This window comes from Gouania willdenowi, chromosome 7, assembly GCF_900634775.1.
Source record: "Gouania willdenowi chromosome 7, fGouWil2.1, whole genome shotgun sequence".
Classification (NCBI taxonomy): Eukaryota; Metazoa; Chordata; class Actinopteri; order Blenniiformes; family Gobiesocidae; genus Gouania; species Gouania willdenowi.
The window spans coordinates 25,497,981-25,520,541 of record NC_041050.1 but is presented as its reverse complement, the minus strand read 5'-3'; the positions used below and the strand labels follow the sequence as shown (position 1 = coordinate 25,520,541).

Genomic DNA, 22,561 nt, shown 5'->3' with positions numbered 1-22,561 from the left:
CGTTGAGATTTTCACACATAGAAACATAAAGGCAGGCATACTGTACACTGTGTGATTTTTGGCCCATTTTGAGTCTCAGCTAAATCGTGTGTCGTGCATCGTGTAGTATACAAGGGGTCACGAGAAGCGATGAACACCTCACAACCAGCTCCCGCATTGTGTGAGAACATGCATCGTGAGCTGCGCACATTCGGGCTCTGCACATGAGTTGCACAGTTTGAGCTGGAGCTGAGTACAATGATTGAAAATATCGCACAGTGTATCCCAGCCTTAAGGAAAAAAGTAAGAAAAGGTGGACGAACTCAAAGGGAACAGGCAGAAAATTATTTTGTTGTGTCTTCTTTGTTTGTCACACAAGATACAACAATCTGCAGGGTGAACCTGCATGCTGCAGTACACAGATGTGGAGGCCCCCACTGGGTTTGCCTTTGGCCCTAAAACAACTAAACATGGCCCTGCACCTGAGTCAGGCTTTACCTCATCTGAATGACATTTTACAGTCTTCACTTCACACACAATACATGAACACAACCTAGTTAATCATCAACGCACAGACTGACCCACATTCCCTAGTTAGCAACTACAAGCAAAGAACAATCCAGCTAATCGCTTCCCTTCCCTAAGAGCTACAGCTTTCCTCTCTGTTCAAACTTCTCTATGTTTCAGTTAATCAGACGATAACCAGAGGAAGTGGAGGAGGCAGCTTTGGCATCAACTGCAACCAGCAGTGAATCTTCGTAGCTGCGCATGGATGATGTAGCATTCTTCTTCAAAGAGCTGCTTTCATTTAGACACAATGGGAGGTTTCAAACAGGAATGACCCATTTACACTCAGGTCCAAGTTTGTGTAAAAGTTTCAAAAAGAGGACAAAGAGCGCAGTGCTAGATGTCTTTTCACAGCCGTGTTTGGGATGTAGGCGTTGTCACCAGCTCAGACTTATTAACACAGAGTCACATGTCGACCTTTACAAGCCCTAACCTCTGAAACCAAGCTTTTCACTGTGTGTGTGTGTGTGTGTGTGTGTGTGTGTGTGTGTGTGTGTGTGTGTGTGTGTGTGTGGCCTCTCCATCACAAGAAAGACCCAACTCTGCTGTCATGGGCTGTCATTTACAGCACATTCCCCAAATAACCGGGATTCTCCTGGTTTAAAACTCCAATGAGCTTTTCTGATAAACCTTGCCTCGTTTAACACCATCAGACTTTAAACTGCTGGAGACAAAAATTTACTCTCAGGCAGTTTAGGCCCAATTGATTCATAAATCGAAGATCACATGCTTGAAAAAAAGGTTGAAAATGCCGCTTGAAAGTTTGTTTTGATCTCTACTGTAAACACTCATTCTTGCTGTGATATCTTGTGTTTATTCACTAAACAAGTACAAGAGTGGCTCCATTTTTGTTCTTGTTAATTGTCACCTCACTCCACCAGACATTCAATTTCAGATCTTTCCGTGTAAACCCCAAAATAAACCTTGTTTTGCTGCAACTTTCGGTGAAAAGACCAGAAATGTGTTGGGAAGTCACCTTGGCAGAGTTTTTTGGAGGCAAAACGCAAAATAATTCACAGAAAGAATGAAGTAAAAACAGTTCTATTCATCCGTTTACAGGAATCCACGTCCCACAAGGCTTTGTGCAAAACTTTTTCGACATCAATAAGAAAACAAACTTTCAAGCTGTAATTTCAAACTTTTACATCTTTTATTTTTCAAGCAAATGATCTTTGATTTATTTTTCAATGAGGCCATCATTATGTCTTCATCTCTTTAAAAAATATAATCTCCAACAGCTTTAAAGTCATCCGCTGAACAGAGCTAAATGTTGATGATGAGAATCAAGTGGTCTACTCACCCAACACGAGGATGCTCAGGAGTGTGGTCATGGTGTTCATCCGTGCGTCTGGATGTGCCGTCACACTTGGTCTCTGGCTGTAACGCACACATAACTTGATTAACGGAGGGAAAACCAGACCAGAATCAAAGCTTTTTGTAAATGCACAAGGTTTCAACCATCACAGCAGAGGGCAGACGACCTCACGGATGATTGTTTCTACACACAGACAGCTGCAGACTACAACTCGCTCCAAGCAGATTTATTGTGGAAAATGTTTAAGCAACACATTAATCGGTGTAACGGAGACACAGCATGAAAACTTCACTTAAATCAAAGCCCAGGAAAAAGCTCTTCTACCATTTCAAACCGATAGATGTGCCCATGTGTGTGTTTTGTGTAAACCTGGTATTTTATCGCTGCTAAATCAGAAAAAAAATCAATGACTTACAAATCCAACTCCAGATGCATAATAATAATAATGCATTGGATCTTATATAGTGCTTTATCATAGACACTCAAAGCACTTTACATTGATGTGCATTTTTCTTTCACTCCACGCACGGTGGTGGTAAGCTACTATTGTAGCCACAGCTGCCGCGGGGCAGACTGACAGAGACAAGGCTGCCAAAGTGAGCCATTTGTCCCTCCAACCACCACCAACACTCACTCACCACATTCATACTCGGCAATGTGGGTAAAGTGCCTTGCCTAAACAATGGCTTTGCTAGAGTGAGACTCGAACCTCCAACCCTTTGGTTACTGGACAACCCACTATACCACTGAGCCACGGCCCCCCCATTTGGCCCTCAGCCTGATTTTTTTGCGGACCTCAAAAGAAATCCACCCAAAAATGTGTTTGTTTGAGTAAAGTTTATCAAGTGCAGTTTTAATAAATAGACAATTTGTATAAGAAAGTGACAAAATTCAGAAATGATATGGAACCCAACACGATACACAAAATAACTGACACAAAACGAGAGAAAAAAACAGAATAATGACTGTAAAAAGACAAAGTCCAAAAAAAGACAGAAGATCCACAAATTGTGACAAGAAAACCAAACAGGTAACAACAACAAAAAAAAAAAAGTGACTCCAAAAGAACACAAAAAATTACAGAAAACGACCATAAAAGTGCAAGAAATTACAACATGAACAAAGTATAAAATTACTCTGGAAACACACAAGACTACAGAAATTGTGACAATACCAAACAAAATAACAACTAAAGAAATAAATAGACAAAAACTAACAAAATTACAACAAAACACAAGACAAATACACACAACGATAACAAAACTCTCCAAAATAACAAGAACAAATAATTTACTCAATCTACACAAAACAAAGCCATTTGTTCTGTGGCCCTGTGTGATAAAAGGCTTATAGTGGCTAAACATCCACATCTGAAAACACAAGACCAGAAAACCTCAATTGAAAAAGGACATTTTAAACTAAAACTTCTCAATAAGCCAAGTTGTGATGACAAGCTTTTTTTTTTTTTTTTTTTAAACTTTTAATAAGAATGTTATTCATCTGGACAGCCCAGTACGTTTTCTGCTCATTACAATACACTGCTGTGATTTACAAAATAAAAGACAAAAACTCCGGTCAAGTCATTAAGGTCATGCTTTACTTCTCTCAGAGAGCTACACCCTGCACAAAACACAATCTGAAAATCAAATAAAGAAAGAAAAATAAAGAATGTAAAGTGTGTTGGTACAGTTGTGCTATAGTAGCTAAGCCTACTTATTATTATCAGCATGCAGATGGGCCCCTCATTGAGTGCGTGAGTGAAGAGGCCTGCAAAGTGTTGTTGAGTTCACTCTAAAGCAAAGGAGCTATCAATGAAGAAAAAAGGTTGACCAATGTGCAACATAAAGTAAAAAGTGACTGTTGTAGTGCAGCCTTCTGTGACATTGTTACATTTCTCAGCTTTTGAATAAATAAAGTTGAAACAGAGAAATCTGCAACACAGGTTCATGCTTTTCTCCTATTTTTTGACCTTGAAAAATAGAAATGTGAAAAGCTTGATGAAGTTTTTCCTAAAAGGCAGTGTATTGAGGAAAGTGGGGATCTTGTGGTACTCACACGGTCCCAGGTCACCTCCTGTCTTCTCTGCCTGCTCCCTGTTATAGCTCTGCTGGTCTACCTGTAGGACACTTTAGGACATGCTATGGAGATCCTGGAGCTCCTGTGCACACGTGCGAGCCCCGGACTACGATGGGAGCGTTCACGCATGCATGCACTTGTCTCTTGTGCATGTGCTGCACAATGTGTAAAACAAACTCCAAAGATCTGATGGCAGCGATGTAAAAACAGAGGGAACAGCACCAACCAATAGGATTTAGAGTCTGTGGGACCCCCACCCCTTTTCCTTCTTCTCTTTTTCTTTTGCCCTCCCTCGCTCGTCACTGGGGCACTGAGTGAATGGGCAGTCATTCTTATTCTAATTCCTCTGTCACACTGTGGGCCAGTGAAAGAGGGCAATGGTAGCCAGGCCGATGGAATGTACCACCCCTTTCTCCTGGACGCTGAGGGGGAGGGTTGGACTATTGACATGTGGAGCTAAATATTAATTCATTGGTTTTGGTTAGTTGGTTTTATATACAAATGACAATCTAAACAAAAACCAATTAGTGTTAAAAAAAAGACCAAGTTAAAAACTTCCTAACTATATCATCAAATTACACTTATCAATGAAACGTATAAAACAAGAGAAGAAACTTTGCAAACCTTATTATCCTACTTATTATTATTATTTTTATTCATGGGTTTCAAAGTCTCAAGGCTTTTTAATTGGAATTTGTGCCCTTATATGAATGAATGAATAAATAATACAAACACACACATAAAAGCAAGAATCACAGGAATCACAGCAGCAGATTGTGAATGTGTTAAAGAGAATATGGGGGCTTGTCCGGGATTATTATTATTTATTTTTGTTTGATTATTTTCCAATTACTTCAAAAACTTTATTTTAAATCTTTACAAATGTATCACAACTACAGGTTAACCGAAAACTAAAAAGATAGGATATTGATGAATAAAGTTGTAAAAAGGTACAATAATTTAAAAAAAAGGAAAAAAGGATATTAGACAAAAACTTATTTGTTTTTCAATATTATTTTCTGGCTTGAAAATTACTTAATATTATAAATATACTATATATGATATTATAAATATTATATGTTATAGATAAACTAGGCCACAGTACAACACATTGTGATGAGAATTAATTGATGAATAAAAAAGAGAAAAAACCACATCCCACACTGCAATAAAAACTCAAGATATTTTTCAGTTTGGGGTTAGGTTAGGGTTGGTTACGGTTGAAATCGAAATTGTCAAATCAATCAAGACAGTTACAGTGCATGTTAAGGCTGTAGTAACTTCTTCACCCTCGACCTGCCTCATCTCACAAAACGTATGAAAAAAAGAAATGTAAATAAATCAGGGTTTGTTCAAGTGTTTAAATGGTTTGGCTTTGTTTTGCATGAAGAACAAACCACTCACTGTAAAGTCTGTCAGGAGGGAGCAAACCTATTTAAACACCTCTAAAAAAAAAACAACACTCCAAAGTGAAAGCTGTTAGTTGCTATTCGGGCTGGACAGAAGAGCAAAAATTGGTTGAAATGGCATCAGCTTCCAAAGAAGGTATTAGTAACTGTTTCATCTTGTTCGTGGTGTCGCAAATAACACGACAGAAGAAAGTGGAAAAGACTGAGGACATTTTGCATATTAACAGACATGCTTCTGACAGTTAAAACAATAGGGCAATTTTTCCGGGGGGAAATCTAAAGAGGGAAAAATTGCTAATGTTGATCATTATCACTGGTATTATGTAGGGCCCTATGATTTCTACGTTAACGGAATCACGAAATCAACCAATAAAAACGTAATTCACTGTTAAATGCAGAAAATGACATATTGTGAATGAAACGCAGTCACGTTGAGGCGAAGGACGTTTGTCTGGGGACATAATTACGGGAACCGCTCATTCATGACACCCCTGCACCCCTCTGGGTCCTGAGTAAACAACGTGTCGAAGCATCCACCTGAAATACCGACTAAGACTCCTAAAAAACTATGCAACTCATCACTCACTTCTAAATACTGAGCCGACCAGTTCCCGCATAATTTTTGTCTTTGAAGCTCCGCCCATTTCTCGTTAAGCACTGCAAATGGGGAAGGAGGGCCTCTCCCTGAAAACAGTCAGAATAATCCATGTCAGTACACCATGCCATCCACCTTTTAATGGTAGCTTACACATGGTTTTAAATTACATTTTTGTACTGACATAGATTTTTGTTTTATTATGTTTTTATTATTATTATTATTATTATTATTATTGTTTATTTTGTTTCCTCACAGGAGTTGGAAACTTTCTGAAAAAAATTATGAACTATTTATTAAAAAACAGAATTTAAAACAAACATGATGTTGAAAACATGGAATTTGGGGGAAAAATGGAATTTGGAAAAAAATTAACTGGATTTTACAGGGCCCTAAATATGTTACAGCAGAAGCAAGTATTTATTGCTGTCTCAGCAATTTATGTTATTCTGAAATGCTTGTTTGGAATCAATACAATAAAAACTTCTTTTATTTTCAGTTCTTAAAACTCGTCGGGAGAAACAACACAAAAAATCAAAGTAAGAATGACATAAAACATCTCCATGAATGCTTCAATGGGACTTCACATCCCACAATGCAATGCAAGAGTGTTTACAGTCAAGATCAAAACATTTTATTTATTTATTTTTAGTAAATTCTCTTTGTGTCATTGATCTACGAGGCCTGTCTACATCCTTCTCAAGCAGCTTTAATCAAAAATATATCACCTTTCCATCACGTTTTAAAATACATCCCATCATGTGATGTGTGTGAATTCCCACCTTGTAATAGCCAGTGAACGCACCACAGAGATTGGTGTCAGGCAGAAGTGCCGCTTGTCAAAAACCTTGAGCTATGACAAAGAAAAAGCAAAGCAGAGTTCAGGACCAGCTCCATAAGTTCTCCCCCAGCACCCAGGCAGAGGCACGAAGAGCTCAAGCCCAAACAAGCCAAGGTTCCCTTAGCCTTGGAAAAGCAGAACACGATAGGTCGGGACGTGCCTCAGGCAGCAGATAGAGGCTCTGACAATGACAATGAAGATCTCAGATCACAGAGGTTTACTTTTGTCTGCCCTGGTATATCTGATGTCTCCAGCTTCTGGCCAATCCAAACGCATCTTTCCAAGCTGTGAGTTCAAACTACAGTCATTCCACTATGCTGATAATCTACATCCACATTCTACAGTAAAGATAAGATAAAATACTTGTCAGATATGGACAAATATTTTAAAATTTAATTTAATCTGACCTTTGTGGAGGGCGGTCATAAACATGCAGTCCTTGAAAATGTATCTCCAACAAGACAAAATATTCTGAATCATGAACATCGCTTTCAACATCATTTAATTCATGAATACATTTAAAAATCTCACTTATTAAATAAAAATGTTTAAGGTAATATTTGTTATTGTGAGCTAATATATTAAATACACTCATACGTATAATTATTAAGCAACGTGGCTTCTACTTTCTCTTTCTCTTTCTTATTCACTTTTATTCAAGTAAAAATTAAGATTAAACAGAAAATTGGTGAAATCTATAACAGTAAAAAGTTAAATGATTTTAGTCCGACGTGGAGCGCTGCACCTTTCACAACATATTCTGTTTCAAAGACAAAATGGCTGACAATTGCTTTCAGATTTTGTTAATCCTTACACATTACTTTCATTTCCTGACAAAGTCTCTCACTTATAATATATAAATATAAATCGTCATATATGTTTAAACGTATATGAAATTTGTTCTCTGCATTTGACCCATCCCTAAGGAGCAGTGGGCAGCCACAGTGTCGTGCCCGGGGTTAAGGGACTTGCTCAACATCCCATAGTAAATATCCTAATACTATCCAGTTGAAAGCAGTTTAATTTATACCAAAAAAATTATTTATTAATTTATTAGTTTGTTTTATTAATCTCGTTTTCTCTTGCTTCTTTTGATTTTTTGGAGTTTTTCCCACGCCTATGTGAGAAGCTGTTTGAAATTGTGTTGTATTACAAATACAGTGACACTAAAGGCATATATCGATATTATTCAAACTAATGGACAACGATCACAATTACATGATGTTTTTAATTTGGAATTAGTTATTCCAAAGGCTCTTATTATATAAATGATGTCGGCTGGTGTCCGGGCGGCCATCTTGGACTATGTCGTCATCAGTGCGTCATCGCGGCAAATCCTGCATGCGCGGAATGAACTTAAAGCGGAATTAAGTGTTTACAAGAAAGAGGAATAATTTGTTTTGTTTTATTTAAGTTTAATTCGGAATTAAATTAGCATTAGGAATGAAGTGTTTACAAGGTCAGTTTAAAGAAGAATTAAAGCTCCCATGTAAATGTGACCACTGTAAAGAATATGAGCAGATTTACAACATCACATCTACTCCAACAGACTGGATCAAAAACAATTACCTCAATTCAATCTAACAGGTTTGATAGTTGTTTTAGTTTTTTTCCATTGTAGCACTGTACTACGCAGCAGGGTAAGTATATCTGGGATATCCCTCCGTTAGCGGGCTTCACCTAACCAAACATTCTCTGTCAGAGAGCCCCTGTCCTATGAAGCAGGATATAAACATGTTTACTTAACCCAGATGATTTCAGCCTGGCTACATGAGCGCTCCAGTGATGGGGGCGGAGATTGCAGCGTCTGATCAAGCACAAACATGGAGAAACCGTGCAGACTTAAGTCAAAAATGAGGACTAATTCTTTAAATATATGAAGAAATAAAATCCATAATTGAGACCAAAAACAACACTGTTGCTGCAGAAAAGAAGGAAGAAAGGAATGCAGGAATTGATGACTATCGATGCTTAAATTCGTAAGATTGTACAATATTAATTGATGGGAGAAGAAACAAACACTGATCAGTTTCACTTTATTATTGTACAGACCTTGTCTGTGGCACTGATGCTACATTTATACAGCTCAGCCTACATCAAAAGGTGGATAATATTTGTATTTTATACAACCTGTATTATCTTATAGGACTGAGGCTGTCAGTGCCGCCATAGAATGTAGTCAAGTCAAAGTCAAAGTCAAAGTGTTTATTGTCATCTGTACAGTTAGAAACACGTTTCCCTGTACAATGAAATTCTTGCTTTGCCGACCGCCAGTGAATGCCTACGTAATAAAGGAATAAATAATAAAGGAATAAATCGAGATAAAAGAACTATAATAAATACAGTGGCATGCAACACTGTTATTCAACAAAACCTGAACATTAAATACAAAACACCTGTACAATTAAAAATACAAATATATTAGCTATACAGAGGAGAGGTGATATATACAATGGTATGTGCATAAAAGCTGTTTCATAATAGAGAGACATGGTGTTAGCTGTGCATGGGCGCATCTAAAGTGCGAATGCAGGTGGTGTGCAAAGTACAGTGGAGAAGGGGGGGGGGGGGGGAATGAATAGTTCATTAGACTCCAATCACTTATTTAGGAGTCTAATGGCCGAGGGGAAGAAGGAGTTTTTGAGTCTGCTGGTCCTGCATTTCACACTTCTGTACCTCCGGCCTGAGGGTAGAAGTGTGAACAGTCCGTGTTGGGGGTGAGTGGAGTCCTTGATGATGGCGGCAGCTCTCCTGTGGACTCTGCGCTTGTAGATGCTCTGCAGAGAGGGCAGCGGAGACCTGGTGATCTTCGTAGCAGTCTTCACTACTCTCTGCAAGCGTTTGCGGTCCATGACAGTGGTGTTGCCGTACCACACGGTGATGCAGCTGGTCAGGATGGGCTCAACAATGCAGCTGTAGAAGTTGCTGAGGATCTTTGAGGACATCCCAAATTTCCTCAGCCTCCTCAGGAAGTACAGCCGCTGTTGAGCTTTCTTCACCAGCTGTGTGGTGTTGAGGGTCCAGGTGAGGTCGTCTCTGATGTGGACCCCAAGATATTTGAAACTGCTCACCCTTTCCACTTCCAGCTCCTGGATAGACAGTGGCTGATGAGGACGCCTCTCCTTCCTCATGTCCACTATCAGCTCCTTCGTCTTTTCCGTGTTGAGGGTGAGGTTGTTGTCTTCACACCACGTCACCAGACTGGACACCTCCCCCCTGTAGGCCGCTTCGTCTCCGCCAGTGATACGTCCTATCACTGCGGTGTCGTCCGCAAACTTCAGGATGGTGTTGTCCTTGTGGGAGGCGACACAGTCGTGGGTGAAGAGGGTGTAGAGGATGGGGCTGAGGACACAACCCTGAGGAGTGCCAATGTTCGTGATAAGGCTGGCTGAAGTCCTGGACCCAATCCTGACAGACTGGGGCCTGCCAGTAAGAAAGTCCTGGAGCCAGTCACAGAGGGAGGGGTGGAGTCCAAGGGAAAACAGTTTGTGGGTGAGTTTGTGGGGGATGACCGTGTTGAAGGCAGAGCTGTAGTCTATAAAGAGCATCCTGATGTAGGAGTCTTTATTTTCCAGGTGGGAGAGGGAGAAGTGAAGGGCAGCAGCAATGGCGTCCGAGGTGGACCTGTTGGGACGGTAGGCATACTGCAGGGGGTCCAGTGTGTCCGGTATGCTGCTCCGAATGTGGGTCAGCACCACCATAATGATTGGAGTGAGTGCTACTGGCCTGTAGTCATTCAGGCAGGTGGGGGGGCTCTTCTTGGGGAGGGGGACGATGGTGGTGGTCTTGAAGCAATGTAAATGAATGAATGAATTTATCGGTCTCAACGTGCCCGATGTAGGTCAGACGATCAGATAAAAATCTGTTTCCTATAGGTTGTCATCGAGTAATTAAAAAGGATTGTATCGATTGCTAAATATTCTCTCTCCCGTCAGCGTCACATCAGATCCAAGCAGACACATGTTCACAGAATGATACACCTTTTATTGGGCAGGTCGTTTTCCAAGAAAACTCGCTCATATCATAGCAAGAACAAAACCTACTCCCACCCAACCAGCTTAGTTGTTCAGCCCAAGTTACCACAGTGATTCAGCCTGGTAACTAGTTAACCAGCATCATAGTAGCGGACACACCGAATAAATCCCAGAAGTTTGCTCGTTAAGAGGAAATACTGCTTTGTAGCCCTGTGTGATCATCATCACATGCTGATGTATTAAATCTAATCTAATCTCATATTTTAGACCAGGGGTGTCCAATCCTGGTCATTATTTGATATTTGTTTCCAAAACCAAAATGAAAAAATGTAAAACGCCTTGTTTTTCAAATTCAAGCTCTTTTGCTTTGGTACAGAAAACAAAAAACGAACACCTTTATTTGTTTTCTCCATTACCGATTGGCCAAAGTACGTGACCCAGAAGTGTACTCTCATCCGATGCTAACAGCTATGCTAACGGCAGTTTGGCATTACAAGATGCTTCCAACTGTGCATCTGAAACTGGTCCTTTTTGCTTTAGCTGGTGTTGGGCACAGAACCTCATCACGGACATTTCGGAGGATTTAGAGACTCATAAGTGTTGCAGAGCTAAAGATATCACGGAATGTGTAATGCTTCACTTCCGGGTCACATACTTTGGCCAATCGGTATTGGAGAAAACAAATAAAGGTGTTCGTTTTCCGTTTTTCGTTTTTTGTACCGAAGCAAAAGAGCTTGAATTTGAAAAACAAGGCGTTTTCCGTTTTTTCATTTTGGTTTTGGAAACAAATATCAAATAATGAGTGTTTTTTTTTTCGTTTTTCATGTTTTTGTTACATAATGAAAAACGAATGAACGAATGATACACAGATTCTCAAGGGCCCCTATCCAGCATGTTTTAGATGTTTCCCTCTTCCAACACACCTGATTCAAATAATTAACTCATCATCAAGCTCTGCAGAAGCCTGATAACAATCCTGGTCTTTTCAATCAGGTGTGTTGGAAGTGGGAAACATCTAAAACATGCTGAACAGGGGCTCTTGAGGACCAGGATTGGGCACCCCTCTTTTAGACCAAAGACCACAACTTTTATCGCAGAAGGGACCACAAAACTGTGACTGTCTAATTCAAAGGTCACATTATCGACATCTATGTCTTAGCATTAAAGAGTGTTTTTGTGTGTTTTTTCTGTCTATTTTTGTTGCCGTCTAGTGCTTTTTTGTGTGTTTTTCTGTTATTTTTGTATATTTTGCCTAGAGTATTCAGCATATTTTTATTTTGTGCATTTTTATTGTTGTTTTGTGTATTTTTATTGTTGTTTTGTGTATTTTTATAGTTGTTTGTGTGTTTCTGGTGTCATTTTTTGTATTTTTGTTGTAATTTCTTATTTTTTTTCTGCCACTGTATAGTATTGTTGCTTGTGTGTGTTTTCCTGTAAAAATGTAGCATGGTCATGTGTTTTTTTGTGTGGTTTTTTTTGGATTTTTTATTTGTCATTTTTATGTTTTTTTTTTTTTGAGTGATTTTGTACATTTACTTTGGAGGCCACAGAAAATCAGGCCAAGGGTTGCATGCGGCCCCCGGGCCACCGGTTGATCACTGCTCCAGTGATTCAGTCCTTTTTCTTTACATAATGTTGAACTTAGAGATAAGGAAGAAATAAAGCCACTGTGTGTCGATACCGTGTGAGAAGAAATAAGAAAACTCTCCGTTTACCACCTCTGTCTCACATCAGGTTAAGGTCGTCAAACATTTTATGAATTTTGTGAAGAGGCAACTTGTGGCAAAGTGGTTAGTAATTCCAGCAAGTTTATTGTAACTCAGTGGTTAAGTCTTACTACACTTACTCAACAATCTCTTAAGGCTGAACTGGTTAATCATCTACAACCTGTAATTGTGGCAAGACTCTGTGTGCACAGCTTGAAAACTCAGGAAATGTTCCATTGTGTTGATGGAACGCGACCACCCAAACACAACATCTTTATATCAAAGGACAACACCCACACCAAACAACCTTCACACAACTGCCACTAATCCACTACACAGGGAAAGGAAATCTCATCATTAGAGATATATTCCAACATCCTTTTCCTTTTGACACAGATGTAAAGAACACACAGGCTTTCACTTCGTCAGACCTACAAATTAAAACACACACACACACACACACACACACACACAGAGACACACACACACACACACACACACACACACACACACACACACACGTGCATCAGTTGTTTTCGTACAATGGCTGCTGGAATGAAAAAGGAAGGGTTCTTGTTTCTTATTTGTTTTTCTGATTTCTTCGAGTTCATGTCATCAGTGATTTTTACTGCTCTTCCCATGTTTGTGTTTGTCTGTGGTTTTGTGCAAAAAGGAAAATACAAAAAAGAGGCGGATGTGAGCGTGGCATCCTGGGAGGTAATTAGCACTGATTGCAACTCATTACTATGAGCATATAACTTAACATTGCGAGTAAGAAACAACTTTTAAATGGAAGAAACTCAGCAAAAAGTGAGCATTCTTCAAATAATTGTCCATCATCCATTAGAATGCATGACCTATACAAAGTGAAAGTGCATTTTTACTTCTGCACATCCAAGCCTGAGAACAAAAAAGTTGCTTATTGGCTATGCTTCTGTTTTCCTCATCACTTCCTTCCAGCTGCATAATGCTGAACTTCATATAGCTTTTACTCTTTTTGATTTAACAATGAAGAACATTCTGGACTCAATTCAAGGAATAAAAACCAATCCTGATTGGAAATATTAGCTTCTCCTTGGAATGCACTGCCCTTTGTGATTTGTGAATAAAATTGGCCTTTTACACTCACGCATGTAACCTTCAGATGTGGTGCAACATGGTACATCAGTCCTGAGGAACAATGACATTGTGGGGCATGTCCAACTAGGAAGAGGAAGCTTGGGCCGTACAGCAAGTAAACCAACCTGGCGTAAGGCCTCGACGCCACAGAGGAGAAAAATGCTGGAGGTGCGCTGGCAGGGGGAAGCTGACAGAAGCGCAGAGGCTGTCTCTCTTGCCAAGCAGGGTCAATGGATGAGATGGGAAGGCTTGGAGAGGAGAACATTTGTTCCGTTTGGGAGATTTGTATATTTACGGGGAAATTAGAGAGAGAACTGAAGTCCACTTCACCATGGTCAGATTTTTTTTCGGTAGATATAGAATCAACTGTGTTTTTTGTTTGTTTGGTTTTTTTTTAAGACAAACAAACAAAACTATACAATATGTTGCAAAAAAATGGTTACAATTATACAATAAAATAAAATAATTTATTTAATTGCAATAACAAAACATGCATTGCTGTCTTAAAAAGATTGCACTTCTTGTAGTGTTGACCTTCGACAGCATCTGCAGACAAAGTACATATATATAAAAAAATATATAGTATATTTTTGTTATTTTTGTCTTATATTTGTGGTTGTCTTCTGTGTTTAGTAGTGCAAATGTATGTATTTTTGTTGTCCTGTGCATATGTTTTTTGGATTCATTTTGTCTATTTTTGCTGTTGTTTTGTATATTTTTCAGTTATTTTTGTGTATATTTGTAGGTCTCCTGTGTGTTATAGATTCACTTTGGGTATTTTTGCTGTCTTTTTGTGTATTTTCTGTGATTCTGTATGTTTTTGGAGTATTTTTTTTTGTATTTTTGGTGTAGTTTTGTGTACTTTTCTGTCATGTCGTGCATTTACTTTGGGGGTCGTACAATATGTGGTGCCTGGGCCGCGTTTGGCCCATGTGTGGTATAGGTGTAGAGCTGATGTGCTGCTTGTCCCACAGAGACAGAGGCACTTGTTGCAACTCATGGATCCTCCTAACCCTTCAGGATAGGGTTAATGTTAGCAGAAGGGTAAGAGGCCAGATCTTTGAGCTGATTAAAGCTACACTAAGCCCTCAGGAGCCATGGGAACCTAAAACCCCTTCAATAAACTACAAACACAGACAAATTCCTAAACCTATCATGACTGAAATAAAATGTTCAGGAGTGCTACGGGATATGTTACAATGTAAGTACTTAATTTGAAGCTGCAGAGAAATGAAGCACCTGCAGGAAAGGGTGGGCAGCATAAGACACCCATCTTCCTGTTATCCACTACTACAAGATATAAAATCATTTAACTGAGCACTGCATCTGCATCTACAATACTACACGTTTCCTTGTTATTCTTCCAAAGATCTTCAACATACGTGTTGACGTGCAAGTCTGCCTTGAACTGCTTTGGTAAGTAACATTTCTGGTATCTTTCATTTGTGTCACCTTTATTGAGTTGGAGAGGATGTATGAACAAGGCCCTCAGATTTTCTGTTTCGTCACGTTACACTTTTCCGTTTCCTTTCCTTTTCATTGTCTTTCCCTAGTTAGATGACTTTACTTTACTTCCAGAAAACATACCAAACATGATGAATAAGGCTTAATAATATTAATTTTACATTTTATATACCTCATATAATTTACATAGAAGGGAGAGTTACTGTATGCTTAAATCACAGGAGATTACGTTGGCCACACTGCTAAACCCTCCCCTACTAGTTTAACTGGAAAAATCCAATGGAAATGTGTGACATGATCCCAAAACATTATTTGTAAAATCTTTAATTACCCCCAACTAGGAAATCACCCTCACATTTTGTACAAAGCCCAGCACAGCCGTGTGATTGAAGTTGTAATGCTTCAGCTTTGACTTGTCACCAGGTAAACTCGTCACCAGTTCAGCTAATCCACCATCAGCTAAACCTGTCTTTGTACCAGAGTCTGAACCAACACATTAAAAACACACTTCAGATGAAGCTTTGTATTCATTAAGAAGGCCCTAAATAACTAATGGGGCAAAACAGAGGAAGAGACATTGCATACAACAAGGCTTCTGCTAAATATATATATATATATACAATATATATATTGTATATATTATATATTTTATAAATATATAAAAGGTTAAATAATGTATAATAACCTATATTAAAAAAAATTACATACTATATCATAAAAATGTAAACCTAATAACAATAAGCCTTTAAAAAATTACATTGTTAATAATAAATGTATTTTTTCAACAACAAAAAATACAAATAACAAAACAACATATACAGCAAAACCTTTTTATATGTCTTTCTTTCTTCTCCTCACACATTTTGTCTTCATTGGATGTCATTAAAAAAGATAATTCAATATTTATATAATTTATTGCCATTTTGAGCAAAAATATGATGATATAGGTTTATTTTCCCAACGTCGCCGCAACTTTCCGGAATTTTAGCCCTCTGAAAAGTCACTTTCTGAGCAACTCGACACAAACAGGCTGATTTGCGGCCCACTTATGCATATTCATGAGTGGGCGTGTCTATAGATGTGACTGCACTCACCGTGCAGGAAGGAGAAAGCCACCCACTCTGTAGCTGAGCTCATGCTGCTTTATAAACACGAGACAGAGCGTGGGGGCGGGGCGTTCACTGGTACATACATAGACTGTAGAAAATACATACATAGCACTGTGCAAAGGATGCTGAAATGCTCACCTTTGTGGGCGTGTCTGTTTACATGTCAATCACGGCAGAGAGCTTCCTGGAGACGCAGCTTCTCCAGCTCAGTGCCACGTCAAATTCGTCATCAAAGTGGGAACGCGTCATCAAATTGGAGCGAGGTGTTTGGGCTCACCCTGCAGTAAGAAAGGAGCAAATCACCCTCTAACTAACCATTGAGGGAATCAATGAAAAAAAAAACACTTTGGGCATGTGAATGAAGTCCAAATAGCACTTTTATGATGTTTAAAGCACAGAAAAGTCGATTTAGCTTAACGTGGGCCTTTAATGCCTGATGGAAGACCCTGAGTCTGGATGAACACAAACCCACATTCCTGGGACTGACGAGCAGCTTTGCTTTGCTTCGATAAAACCGTTGCTCACAGAGAAGAAAGAAATTTACCTGACTAACAGGTGCTCTACACTAAAAACGTTAAAGAACCTAATGAAACGCTTTCACTGCGGCTGCTTGTCTCTCGGAAGCTGAATCCTATCAAAGTCTCACACTCACTCAGTCATCCATGGATGTCTGTCAGGACAGGAAGCACACACGCTTGCTTCAAATTACACACATGCCAGAGGGTGAACGACGATATTACGCAGGATCTTTGATGAGGACATGAGTCTTACTTACAGAGCCTCAGACATGACATGGTAATACCTTGCATAGGAAACACTCATTTATGGCAAATCACACGCACCTTCTCTGAGGCCTCAGGTAGAGGCCATAGGGAGCTAAAGCTACACGATTAGGTGGAGAATGAGCTACAAAGACTAGGAGTGTCCCGATCCAATATTGATATCGGTCCGATATCAGCCAAAAAAAAAAAAAACCAATATCGGATTTTATCGGACTGCATCTAAAATCTCTGATATAAGCGCTCCGACAAGTCTTTGTTATGAGGGACATCCCTAACAAAGACACTCTGAAAGGCCTGGCATTGCAAGGACCCATTATTACAGAGAGGCATGGAAACAGAATATTTACAACGTGGCTGCTTTACCACTGGAAGTTAGAGCTGGTCGATATGGACCAAAAATCATATGTGGATATTTTTTTCTCAAAATGGCAATATACGATATAAATGTCAATATTTTTAACTCAAAGTCTTACCAGAAAAACAATTCTGGGTTAAATGTACTGATGCAAATTTCACACAGGCACATGTATTAACAAACAGCTGAACAATATGCGTCACTTTTAGCTTTTTCTCCTTTAAAGGACAGCACGTGTGAGTGAGTTCTGTGGTGTGGCTTGTTTAGGGGAAGGTCTGGGTTACTCAGTAATCCATCATACTAAGCTTTTAAATTATGCTGTTCTGAGAAGTAGCGACAACAGCTACTCCTAAAATGTGTATTTCAATACAAAATAGGCTAGAAATTAACAATAATTTGTGATAGGCGATATTGTCAAATTCTAGATTGCCAAATTAGAAATCTCAATATATCTTGAATCTCAATATATTGCTCAGGCCTAGCGGAGGTCCGACTTTAGTGCGCATGTTATACTGTTATCGTGGCCACAATTAAAACATTTTTACCACTTTATGTCTGATGTGCTATACAGTACATACTTTCATTGTTCCTAGATTACATTTGCAAAAGAAATTGTGTAAAATGGAGCATACACAAAAAAGGAAAGATGTAAGAAGTAAAGGCTTCTCATTTTTTCAGGCTTTCACACTATTCATATTCATTTATTGGCTTTATTTTTAATTCTTTGTTCATTCCAAATTCTAATCTTTTTTTTGTTGCTTATTTACTTCAAAGATACAGAGAACAACAGTTTAAAGGTTCCCTGTTCAACACAGTAGGTGTGTTGCCTGTCCTCTCACAGTGATGCACACCTGAAAGCACCACTGTGTGTGCTCACTTTTATCTGTGGTCTGCTTCTCTCAACACTTAAGCGTGGGAAGATTTATTTACTTTGTGACTCATTTCCAAAGCAGACAGTAATCTGTTGATTTGTAGAGCCTCCAATTTTCTGTTTCAAAACTTCCCCAATTCCATTTAAGTTGAGTTTATCTGTTTCTGTGTCAGCATCAGTTTATATTTATATCTTTCCTTTTCGGTTTCATCATCTTTTCCTGATTAGATGTCTTTACAGGCTAATAAACCTCCCAAACATGCTTAATAGACTAATATATCATCATTAATTTCATAATTTAATTTGCAGCAGAAATACACAAAAACAAGCACATGCTGACATCATGCAAGATTTGGCGCATATTTGATGTCAAGCTACCCGCTACACTTGCTAAAAGTCGTATCGCAACTACACTACACACCAGAATGTTATGAGTTTTTAAATTTTTCATCTTGAACTCATTGTCATTCTACCCCGTTAGCTAGAGCTATTAGGCTACCTGTTATACGACACAAAAATATGACGTAAATGTGCGATATTGTCCCAAAACATGTCGGTAAGGGTTGAGTTTGTATTATTGATATTTCCATTTCAGAAGGTGAAGTCCGTCATATTGCCTCATATCACATGACATTTTGCATGAGAATTTAAATTTTTCATCTTTCTCTCCACCCATTTACAAAAACAAATTGTGCGTAAATTTGTGATATAATACCAAAACATGCATGTGAAGCTACATTCAGTGTCGTATTGCGATTTCAAATGAATTTTGTTTGGAAAAAATTTTTTTTAATAATAATAGAAACATTGTCATTCCTGTTTCAGGAAGCGATGTCGGTATTTTCCGTCTTTTTTTTCCCGCGGTCACAGAATGGCGGAGGCCCTGCAAAATGAATCTGCACTGTTTTTCACAAAAGTTATGCAATTTACAAATGAATACAATTAGTTTAAGCCAGCGTGAGTTCCAATCAAACACTTCCATCGCCTTTTCACACAGTAACAAACTAATTTATGCATTTCATTCTAGTTGTATTCTCTAATCACACCCCCCAAATGGACTGGAGGGGTACTGCAGCTTCAGGTCACACGTATTTAACAGTTCAGGGACTTCAAAGTGTGATGGAAACTCGGACATTAACAGGTGACTTGGTAAATTAGGACCCGGGGCCATAGATAGTCCCCTCACCGAATGGAGCTAAAGACAAGAACACTTGCACACACACACACACACACACACACACACACACACACACACACACACACACACACACACACACACACACACACACACACACACACAGAGAGAGAGGCACTCACCCGCTCGCTGCTCCTCTGCGTCCTGTCTTCTGTCCCACTCTCTCATATTCACATATACACATTAACTCACTCACCCTCCTCTTTCTCTCTCTCTCTCCTCCCCACCCTCGTTTAGCGGGCCTTAAGCCCCGCCCCCCACGCAGGTAAACTGGAGAGGCTCCAGGTTCACCTTCATAAGTTGGTGTGTTATTTGAATATAACAAATGACAACAACATAAACAATTACAAAAACAAAGACAGGTCCAAACAAAACATGAAATAATGCAGAGGTCACTAAAACATTAAATTCTAATATATATATATATATATTGTATATGGGCCAATGATGTATAAGGATTTCACCGAAAGAAATTTCATAAAATGGGCATCATCAGGCAAGGTTTGCATGAAAAATATGATGGAAATAAAACTCTAAATCTTATACAGGACTATAATATAACTAAAATAATAAAGAATATAATAGGATTTTTTCAAAACAGCAGTCTTGGTCTCTTTTTTTTTTTGTCTGCACATGCTGTGAAAGGTCAACACTACAAGTGCAATCGTTTTAAGACAGCAATGCGTGTTTTGTTATTGCAATTAAATAAATGAATTTATTTTATTGCATAATTGTGATCATCACCAGCCCTCCCTAAGGTTATGAAATACTTTATTATAGGGAGAATGTAAAAAGAGAGGGCAGTGTTACACCTTGGTAAGGGGGAAGGGAACAGGGAAGAGAGACTCAAGGTAGGAAATGGAAAGGGTGGGGAAGAGTTGATTATTGATTATTTTAAAGTGAGTGAGAGTGAGATGTGTGATATATATATATAATAATTATATATACAGTGTGTATATATATATATATATATATATACTGTATATATAATTATTATTATATTTTTTCAGCAGTTTGAGCCAATCACATGTGAATTTAATTTGATGGTTTAATTTGCACAATATTTATTGAATAGCAGTTGAATATCATGACATCACTTGTAAACAAATTGTCTTTATTAATAGAAACTATGTTTAAAAACTAAAGTGTAAATTTTGAGTGTGGAAAATATTGAGTAATACTGTGTCTGTGAAATATGATATTGTGTCATATTCTTGTTCACTGTCAGGAAAAGACACTAAGATTGAGCCGCCTGTCAGTCTCCATCACACCCTGAACAAACAAACACACACCTATGACCAGGGTAAAAAGCATGAATTATTAACCAAACATGTTTATAGACAATAAGAGGAAACAAGATTACCATAGATATGCACTAAAAAAAGAAGAGAAGAAAAGTCTGTTCAAGCAGCAGTAAAATAACGTCTAAAATCATTGCATCAAAAAAGCTTAAATGGAAAAATACGAAAGAAATGTCATTGTTACACAGGTTTGCACATTTCACTGATTATATTTCCACAAAACCTGTGCATGTTACTCTGATGAAAGCAAATATGACATGAAAGGTGATAATCCTTCACATTGCTGGTGGTTTTTACAGGATGGAGCTTCTCTGGTGCTCTGGTCAGACTAGTGTCCATTTTAAGTTATGACTGACTTCTGAGCACACATTTTGTAGTGACGTTACTACAAGGGACTGTGATTGGTTGAAGATTGGAAAATGTTGTAGGGCTGTCTAATGCCCTATTCGCACGGGATTAGTTTTACCTAGGGACCACATGTGATTTGTAGTAATTGCGGAGAATGTCTGTGATGTTAATCCGGTGCGAATAGGCCATGTCAGTAATTTGTAAAGTAAAAATTCCCCCACAAATTACCTACTATATTTTGCTGAACTCCGAGGTCCCGTGATAATACTAATCCAATGCGAATAGGCCTCTCTGTGATTTGGACAGGATTTTCTAAATGCAAATTGATTTTTACTGTAACGTTTAAATTAGTCATAAATTTTGATTTTTCTTTTTTGTAGCGCCCCTCAAACTTTTTCAATTTGCAGCCCCGAGCGCACGTTTGCAGTAGACATCCCAAAATTTCACTTATAGAATTTATTAAGAAGCACAAAAAAGACTTGTGCACATCACTTGTGTTTGTTCGTGCCCAATAGTAACATGTCATATCACTGCTTTATGTAGGAAACACACCATTTTACATGCATAGGAATGGGATCCACACAAGGTTCCTGCTGCTTAACAGAAGGTTTTCCTTGCCGCCATGATGAATTCATGTTGGGTGTGGGATACATATGTATGTGTATATACGTATATATGCATACTGTATGTGTGTATCCATAAAATGAAGAGTCCGTCCTTAAGACTGCTCTACTGTAAAGTGTCTTGAGATACCATTGGTTATGATTTGGCGCTATACAAATAAAAGATTGATTGAGATTGATTGATTGACATGCTTATAGCGCTGATTAGTAGCCTACCAACAACGTTTGAATGGTCAAGATCGGCCTAACTGTTTAATTTCTATGAATATTTTACTAAACACAAGTCCTGATCACCTCCTGTCTTCTTAAGCCTGGCTAAAAATGTTTAATCTCCTCATTGGTTTGTTAAATTGATGAGGTTTTAAAATGCTGTTAATTAGGAACTTGACCCTAATATAGCAAATGCATGTGTGACTGATTTCTCACTCCTCCCCAAACTGGTTCATGGTGTCCGGTCTCACACACATACACACACATACACACACACAGAGACAAACATGGAGACATACATTACAAAGACATACAGGGAGACATAAATGTTGCTTTTTTTTTGTACATTTATTATTTTTGTGCTATGTAAATATGCTTCTTTAATGTCTTTTTGTGTACATTGTCATGCATATGAAGCTTTTTTTAATGTAATTGAAAATTGAGACAGAGCGGTTCAGGATCACTCTCCCACACACCTACGCACACTTGCACCTGTTGTTAGATGCTTGAGAAACCCACCATAGACACAACACCTGAACCAGCTGAGTTGAGGAGAAAGAGACAAAAAGCCTCAGAAATACCTGGATACAGACACTCTCCCCCTTTCTTCTTCTGCTTTTTCTGAGAAATATTACCACAATTTCTTCGGGTTTATTTTCTTCTCGCACACCGCACCTCCCTTGAAGAACCCACACTTTGAAAACCTCTGTTTTAGAGCATAA

The 22,561-nt window shown here is 38.6% G+C and overlaps 1 protein-coding gene across 3 annotated transcripts in view; it reads right to left on the bottom strand.

Annotated features, from left to right (window-relative positions):
• Positions 1 to 19,556, bottom strand: part of lamb2l (laminin, beta 2-like) — a 56,218-nt gene extending 36,662 nt beyond the window's left edge. Inside the window, exons 1-2 of one of the 3 annotated variants that reach the window (XM_028453010.1) lie at positions 19,480 to 19,556; positions 1,847 to 1,923 (exon numbers count right to left, since the gene is read on the bottom strand). In XM_028453010.1, coding sequence (XP_028308811.1) covers positions 1,847 to 1,923; positions 19,480 to 19,541 — 139 coding nt within the window. In that variant the 5' untranslated portion in view covers positions 19,542 to 19,556. Of the gene's footprint in view, positions 1 to 1,846; positions 1,924 to 3,916; positions 4,097 to 6,723; positions 6,790 to 19,479 lie in introns of those variants that run through there. The other 2 variants (XM_028453012.1, XM_028453011.1) reach the window with 2 other exon arrangements.
• Between the last annotated feature and the right edge of the window lie 3,005 nt (positions 19,557 to 22,561).